The 8385-nt window shown below is 58.6% G+C and overlaps 1 protein-coding gene across 1 annotated transcript; it reads right to left on the bottom strand.

Annotated features, from left to right (window-relative positions):
- Positions 1-236: 236 nt before the first annotated feature.
- On the bottom strand, positions 237-7657 carry BCL3 (BCL3 transcription coactivator). The gene is made up of 9 exons (XM_069088967.1): positions 7221-7657; positions 5415-5553; positions 3751-3859; positions 3298-3502; positions 2661-2749; positions 2400-2477; positions 1811-1978; positions 1197-1323; positions 237-763 (listed from the first exon to the last, which is right to left on the bottom strand). Exons 1-9 carry the CDS (start codon positions 7444-7446, stop codon positions 573-575), a joined length of 1332 nt encoding a protein of 443 aa, XP_068945068.1. The 5' UTR covers positions 7447-7657; the 3' UTR covers positions 237-572.
- Between the last annotated feature and the right edge of the window lie 728 nt (positions 7658-8385).

Here is an 8385-nt window from a genome sequence, read left to right as displayed (position 1 = left end):
GAGGCCTCCTAGGGCTAGAGCGGTCACCCAGCTGGGATTCATCCCACCAAGGTCTCCCTCGATTCCAGGGACAGCACCCTTTCCAACAGTGAGCTGCCTTTCTAAATGGTCCCAGGTTCCATAGGAGCTAGGACTGGGAGCCAAGCACTGGGCTCTTTGGCCCATACCTCTCTATGACACACACACACACACACACACACAGACACACACGCACATGCACACACCCAGAGTCCATGTGGTACAAAAATAGTTTATTACAAAAGTAAACTGAAATCCCCAATAATTTACATTGTCCTCAGCCCCAGGGAGGGAGCTGGAGCCTGAGCCCTGGGGTGGTATCTCAGACAGAGGGTGCTGGGGGGAACGAGGAGGGGGGCAGGCAAGGGGATGTGCCAGCCAGATGCCCAGTTCCTCTTGTAGAGGGTCAGAGCCGGGGAGGGGAAGTGGGAGGAAGTTCAGGGTGGGGTGTGTGCAAATCTTGGTCCTGTGAGTCTCAGTAGGAGGGGGACGTGTGCCTTCACAGTTTTCAGGAGGCCCTTCCCTTTATTCCAGAGGCCTTCCTTCCTTTTCCCTCAGCTCCCACCAGGAGCAGGGGACGGGGGGACAGGAAGGCCTGGGGCTCGGAGAGGCCCTGCATAGGGAAGAAACGCTGTTGGGGACTGGGTTGGCAGGAAGAATATCTGGGGTCCTTGGAGTGAGGTGGGAGTATCCTCAGGGGGAGAGCGGGGTGGTGAGGAGGAAGCTGGAGACGCTGATGGTGGCCCTGAAAGAGAAAAGAGTTATGAAGGGAGGAAAGGCATCCAGTTTTCTGAGAGGAGGAGGGTCTGGGACAGGAGTGGGGAACCTGAAGCCTCAAGGCCATGTTGGCTGTCTAGATCCTCAAGTGCAGTCCTCTGACTGAATCCAAATTTGATAGAACAAATCTCCTTAATAAAAGGATTTGTTCTGTAGAACTTGGACTCAGGCAAAAGGCTGTACCCAAGGACCTAGAGGGCCACATGTGACCTCAAGGCAGTAGGTTAGGGAATCAGGATTCCAGGGACCCTAGGGATGGAATGATGGACAGCAGGAGACTTAATCAGGAGGTCCAGGTGCTTGGAATGTCCTTGAGGGGACTGAAGTCTAGAGCAGGGATTGGGGAATAGGAAGGGAAGGAGGTGGGCTGTCAGGACTCCTGGGGCCCTGGGGGTTCTCACCACTGGATCCAAACTGGCTGCTGCCTTCAGGGGAGATGGGGGCGCTGCCATCTTGGCTGGCCTCTGTTGATCCCAGAGTGGGTTGGGGGCCAGGGCGGGAAGCTTTCCCTCTCAGGATGTCAATGACCTTTGGGCAAGACGGATGAAAGAGGCTGTGACTCACCAGAGGTCCAGCACACCTTGGGCAGTTGCTAGACACAAAGTTCCCCATCACTCCCCAAAGTCTATCCATGTCAATCCCAGACTCAGTCCCTACCTTTCTTCTTTTTTCTTTTTTTTTTTTTTGCAGGGGGGAAGGCAGGGAAATTGGGGTTAAGTGACTTGCCCAAGGTCACATGGCTAGTGTTAAGTGTCTGAGGCCAGATTTGAACTCAGGTCCTCCTGACTCCAGGGCCGGTGCTCTATTCACTGTGCCACCTAGCTGCCCCCCTCTACCTTTCTTCTTTACCCACCTCTGCCCCTGTTCCTATCCTCTTCTGTGGGGTACCTGTGTGGGTGTGTGTCCCTCCCCTCTGCCCCTGGCCGTTCTCCCCCCAGACACCCTGTTGTGTCTGCTGCCTGGCTCCCTCTCTGTGGTCCCGGGGCCCCCAGTTCATTTCCTGGGGAGGACTTACTCGCCGGTTTCGAGCCACCATGAGGGGAGTATCATTGTGACAGTTCTTGAGGCTGCTGTCAGCCCCACTCCGAACCAGAGTACGGACCAGGGACAGGAGGCCTCGGCCTGAGGCTGAGTGTAGGGCAGAGCTGCCCGAGTACATCTGTGCGTTCACATTGGCTCCATGCTGGGGTGAGGGTTGGGGAAGAGAATGATTAGAGTTGGGGAAGAAGGACAGAGCCCCTAGAGATGGGGGTCAGAGACCCTGGGGGACAGATGGGGGGCCGGGACCCTGGGGGAGAGGTGGGGGCCAGGGGCCCTGGGGGGTGGGGGGGGAGGGACCCTGGGGGAGGGGGGGGCAGGGACCCTGGGGCCTAGGGCGGGGCAGAGACAGGAGTTGGGGACAATAATGGAGTGGAAATAATGCATATAAAGCTAAGATTCGTGTCCTTGCTTTAGCTGGACAGAACGGAAACTTCTGGGGCAGACCTGCTTCTTGTTAACCCTGCAGCCCTCCCAACAAGCCCGGGGCCTTGTAGTTAGCAGGTGCCTGAGCAGTGTGATAGTTAACAGTGAAGGGGCTGAAGGAGGCCAGGCTGGGGAGGCACCTGGAGTAGCAACTGCACCATGGTCAGACTGTTGCTCTCCACAGCGTGGATGAGAGGGGAGCGGCCACTCTTGATGTCCTAGGCAGGGGAGAGGAGAGAAGAGAGGCTAGGCCCCCTCCCCACACCCAGTGCCCTGTGCCCTCCAGCATCGAGGCTGCTCTTCAGGCCTCTCTTGGCCCTCCGCTCAGGGCCCAGCCTTCCCTAGACCCTCGAGGACCCCATTCCAGGGCCCAGAGTTAGGCCCTGTCCCCCCCCACTCACCACAGCATCGATGTCGGCTCCTCGATCCAACAGCAGCAGAACCGTTTCTGTGTCTTCTGAGTTTACGGCTACATGCAGGGGGGTCAGCCCTGGGGGAGGCAGACGAGGGGAGATGAGGGAAGCCCCACCCTCTCCCTTCATCTCCCCAGCCCCCACCACTTCATCTTAGAGGGAGAAGAAAGCTGGAGGCTGGTCCCTCTTCTTCAGGCCCAGGGGCAGCCCCTTCTCTGGGCATGAGAGGTGGTAGGTTTGAAGTTTCTGAACTCTGAGATTAGGTGATTTCTAAGGTCCCTCCCACCTGACTTTTTATTCTTTGTTCTTAACACCTAAGTTCCAGGTTCTCACCTAGCTCTGACCTTCCCTGTTCTAAGGCCCCCTCCCAGCTCTGACATTCCCTGTTCTAAGGGCCCTCCCAGCTCTGACATTCCCTGTTCTAAAGGCCCTCCCAGCTCTGACATTCCCTGTACTAAGGGCCCCCTTAGCTGTAACATGTAATGTTCTAAGGACCTCCCCTCGCCAATCTTGGCATTCTAAGTTCTAAGAGCTTCTCTACCATTCTGTTGTGTGTATCCCTATGACATCCCCCATGGTTCTATGGCCTGCCCTCCACCCTGGGCCCCCCAGCTGTGGCCCTCACCCTCATAGTTCCGGGCTTCCAGGCTCAGTGCCCCAGGGGCTGAGGTGTCCAGCAGGGCCCGCAGGCAGCTGGAGCTCCGGTGTTCACAGGCCAAGTGAACTGCTGTCTGGCCATTTCGGTCCAAGGCCATGGGATTGGCCCCCTTGGACACCAGGAGCCTCACCACTGAGGGCAGGGTGGTGATGACGGCTAGGTGGAGGGGTGTCTGCCCGGGAGAACAGCTGTGAGAGCCCCGAGTATCCAGGCTGCCCCTCCCTACCCCACCAGTGACCTGGGCTTCTAGGTTTAATCAACATTACTGCATGCGGGGAATCATCCCTGCCCCCAGCGAGTTTACAGTCTCCAGGGGAAAGAAAAAGTGCTAGCAGTAGCAAATACAAAGAGATTAGCTGGCAGCGGGAGGCCCCTCCCCTGCCCCTCCAGCCCAGCAGGGGCCCCGGCTTTTGGGCTCACCTGCCTTAAATTATTGTACACGTCCAGGTCCCGACCTCCCTGTTGGAAGAGGTGAACCAGGCGCTGAACGGCGAGAAGGTTGCCCTGGGCAACTGCGATGTGGAGGGGCCTGGAGGGAGAAAGGTGGGTGGGCTCCCTGCCTTTCCCTCTTGCATGGCCTCTAGGGCCCACCCAGACTGCTTGGGTAGGGGCGGATAACCAGGCGGTATCGGCCGAGGAGGGGAAGGGGAAAATGAGCCAAAGCTGCAGGCAAGTCGCGCGCTCTGAGACTCAGTTTCCCCTCTTTGTAAAGCCACGGAGAAGGAATTGGACTGGATGGTCGAAAGGCTCTGAAAGGAGCTAGTCCAAGTTCTCGGGTCCCTCCCTCCCAATCTGCCCGCACCGGCACTTTCTGCCTCCCTCTCCGCACTTTCTTCCATCCTTTCTTTGCCTGCATCCCTCAGTCTCCATCCTTCCAGCCTGTACCTGCGGTCACTCGATCCCCAGTTCCTCATTCTCCCCGTGCTCCACCCCCACCCAACCCCCATCCCTGTCCCTTGGTCCCAGGCCCCAGGGTACGTGGGAGGGGCTCGAAAGGGGAGCAGGAGCTGCTGATTTCAGAGAAACCTTGGGGCCGGAGGCCGGAGTTCCCATAAACCGAGGCCTGGAGGGAGGGGGAGGGCAGGAGGGAGGAGGCGGGGTCGAAGGAAGTGGGGATGGGAGGGGCTGGCCCTGCCCTCATAGACTTCCAGTAACCAGGCTGGGGGGGGAGGGGGGCGGAGAATCCACTTCCTGCCCCAGGGAGGGGAGGGGGAGGGGAAAGGAGGGGGCAGAAGCTGGCCAGGCTGGGCTCCCCCCTGGGTCCAAGAACGGGGGACCTATTCTCCATTTGGGAGGCTCCTCAGTTCCCGCCCCTTTGGAGACCTAGGAGTTGGATTCCCATCTCCCTCATGCTCTTTCTAGGGACCAGGGTGTCCCTTAGGACTCGAGGCTCCTTCTCTTCCTAGGCCTGGGCAATGAGCTCCTCCCCCTTACCCCCAGCCTCATTTGCCCCTGGGACCCCTCTGGGGCCCAGGATACTAGCTCTGGGGCCCTCATTTCCTTTCAGACTGCGACATTAAATCCCATCTATTCCTGACCCTTTGAGGGTTCAGGGCTCCTGGCTCCCAGCCCCAACTTCCCACCCCAGGATCCAGGATTAGGAGGGGTCCTTGGGGTCAGAACTAAGGTCAGGGGTGAGCAGATCCATTCCAGTAAGCCCTGTGGTGCCTGCCTCCCTCACAGTGGGAGCTGAGGGCGGAAGGGGTTAAGGCCAAGTGTGTGTACAGGGGGAGGCTGACGCAGACCTGGGGAGCAGCTGGGGTTGTGGTGTGTCCTGCGGTTTGGGGCTTCCCCGGGAGGCAGCCACTGCAGAAGTGTTTGTGTTGGGGCTGGGGGGGGGTGGGCTGTTCGGCCAGAGGGGGAAAGGGACACAGAAGGGGGAGGGGAACGGAGGAGCATATGGCTGTCTAAGGGAGATGGGGAGCTGGGGCAAAGGGAGCTGTCAAGGGGGGGAGGGGGCCAGTCCGGGGGGGCAGGGGGGGGTTTTCCAGGAGGGAAGGGGGTGAGGGGGGGGGGGGAAGAGGGGCCATGGAAGTGGGAGGGGCAGAGTCCTTAGAAGAGGTAGAGGTTCAAAGGTCACTCACGTGTCTCCATCCTCATCTGGTCTTGTGGCCTTGGCAATGTCAGCAGTGAGGGGATTCTCCAGAGGGCAGAGCACTGGGTAGGTGGGTGGTTGCAGGCTCAGGACAGAAAATGGGGCTGGTGCAGGATATAGGAAGGGGCCTGTGGGGGAGAGGGTGTGAGGCTCTGAAACTGCCTCTCCCCACTATACTCTCAGCATAGTAGTAGTAAGTTACTGCCAATGTCCTACTATTACTAGCATTACTACTACAATTAGTACCACTATTATTAATAATAGTACGACTATTACTAGCATTACTACTACTACAATTAGTACTACTACTATACAAGTGCTACTACTGCAACGAGTACTAGTACTATTATACCAGTACTAAGTCGTATTAATACTAGTACTACTACCTAACTAAAATTTATATAACCTTACGAGGTGCCAGGCATTGTGCTAAGTGCTTTGCAATGATTACTAATGACAGGGAAATAAGGAAGGGGAGGGAAGGCAAACATTTTAGTGTAGAAGCAGAGTGTCAATGCAATTCAGACTCTGAGTGGGATGGGAGCTTAGAGCATAGAAAGCCAGACCTAACAGATGGTGAGAGGTACTGTGGGAAAAGGACAGGAGTTGGCTTTGGTGTCTGAGAACAGCATTTCAGCTCCTAAGCTACCTGTGTGACCTTGGGCAGCTCAGGCCTCAGTTTCCTGGCCTGTAATGGCAAAGAGTTGGGACTTCAGCTGGACATCTCTATGATTTACACTCATCTATGAGGCTTCAGGGCTTTCAGAATGTTGGTCCCTGAAGGAGCCTAGAGACAGTCCAGGTGCATCACTTTGTACAAAACAGGCCAGAAAGGGGGGGAAATGACTTTGCCATGGTCTTAGACAAGTCAGTGGCAGTCAGAACTGCATTGACATCTCCTGCTTCCCAGCTCAGGGTTCTCTGTCCGTTGGTGTTTTAGGGGCCTGGGGATGGAATAAGGGCTTTGTGTATGTGTGCATATTGGGGGGAGATGCCTGGGCAGGGCTCTCCGTGGTTTTTCTGGGTGACTCAGGGTCACGTCACATTGTGACTAGAATCAGCCAGTTTGTGCAATGTCCTTGTTTCTGGGGTGGGGGACAGAGCCTTGGGGGGACAGGTTAAGAGTGGCTTGCCTTGTGGGGGGCAGGGTGAGGACAGGACAAAGATCCAGGAAGCATGGGATGACTGGGTCGGGAAGTGAGGACAGGCAGGGGTTGGGGAAGGATGAAAGGGGTCCTAGGTTTGGGCAGAAGGTTAGGCTGAGAATGGTCAGACCTGGGGAGCAGGGTGGGGAATGGAGGGCGTACTGACTTTGGAAGGGAGGGAGGGGGTCAGGGAGGACAAACTGTCTGGGGTGGGGGGTTAGGATGGATGTGGGATCCGAAGAGGAACAGGGAGAGGACAGGCAGGTCTTAGGGTTAGAAGGGGGATGCCCAGGTAAATACTAGGCCAGGGTGTCCAGATGAAGGACAGTCTGAAGAAGGGCAGGTGGACAGGCTGCAGGTGCCAGGCTGGGCTGAGCACCTGCACTCAGTGACCAGGCTGAGTTGGGACAAGGGTGCCTGGGTTAGAGTAGGGTGGGTCTGGCTGGAATATGTGGAAGATATCCAGGTCAACGTCAGGCAAGGGTGCCCAACTCAGGTCTGAACAAAATTGTTTTGGGCAAAGGGTGGCTGCCTCAGGACAGGTGGAGGGTGCCAAGGATGGAGTCCTGCAGGAGGGCCCCCAGCTCGGGTAGAAGCTGGGGTGCCTGGGCTGCCAGGGGTAGGAGTTCATCTCTGTTCCCCTCACTCACCAGGATAGTAGATGGCTGTGGCAGGGCCCGGGAGGCCAGGGTACATGCTGGGGCTCTGGGGCGAGGACTCCGGGGCTGGGGCGATGCCGGGCCCTGGGGACTCCTGGGGTTCCCGGTAGCGCCGCTTTCTCAGGGGCAGTGCAGCCTCAGGGTTGGGAGCCCCGGCTTTGGGCCGGGTCCGCAGGTCCACGGGCCCCTCGTCCATGTCCCGGGGGCATCGGGGCATGGCCGGGGCCCCTGGCTGCCTCGGGTATCCCTGGGGCCCGCCGCGGCAGAGGCAGGGCAGGGAGCTAGGCAGAGCCGACGGGGCGGACGGAGGGAAGCCCGATCGCCGCCGCCGGGCACAGGCTGCAGCCCCGCTGGGCTCCGCTCAGATATCAGCGCAGCGAGCAGCGCACCAGGGACTTCCCCTCCAGCCAGCTGAGCTGAAGGGACTTTTGTGAGCCGGGGCGGCGCCCGCCCTCCCCCGCCTCCGCCCTCCCCCGCCTCTCTCCCCCTCCCCGGCTGGCCGGGCCCCCTCCCTCCCGGGCTTTCCTGGAGGCTCCCGGCTCAAGGCTCTCCCGGCTTCTCCTCCCCCTGTCTCGCTCGCTCCCGGGGTGCCTCCGTATTTACACACACACACACACACACACACACACACACACACACACACACACACGCACACGCACACACACACGCACACACACGCACACTCACACTTTCTCTCTCTCTCTCTCTCTCTCTCTCTCTCTCTCCCTCTCTCCTTCCCCACTTCCCTCTCTTCGCTGATGGTCATCTCTGCGGGTGTGATAAGCAGGCACAGTGATTAAGAGTTAGGTCTCTGTCTGTGCCTGCTCTCCCATGTCTCCGTTCCGTCTGTCTTTCGGACCTAACTCTTAATCACTGTGCCTGCTTATCTCACTCCCGGCCCTGCCCCTCGCCGTTCCCGGGTCTTCTCAGGTCTCTGGGTCTGGGTCTGGCCTGTCTTTCCGGGTCCGTACCCCCTACCCATCCCCCCCCCCCCCCCCCCCCCCCCCCCCCCCCCCCAAAAAATAACCAAACCAAACACAAAAAGCAAGACACGACACTCTTCCGATCTAGTGTCCTCCTCCCCCCCCCCGCCTCCCGCGCCAAACGCTGTCCAGCCCTCGGCTTCTCTTTGTTCCCCTGACCCGCCCGCGGCCCC

Source organism: Petaurus breviceps, unplaced genomic scaffold (assembly GCF_028583685.1).
Source record: "Petaurus breviceps papuanus isolate PSGF00001 unplaced genomic scaffold, PetGlider_PUasm1.0 185, whole genome shotgun sequence".
Taxonomy (NCBI): Eukaryota; Metazoa; Chordata; class Mammalia; order Diprotodontia; family Petauridae; genus Petaurus; species Petaurus breviceps.
Note: the sequence above shows the minus strand (reverse complement) of the source record. Positions and strands in the feature narration are given on the sequence as shown.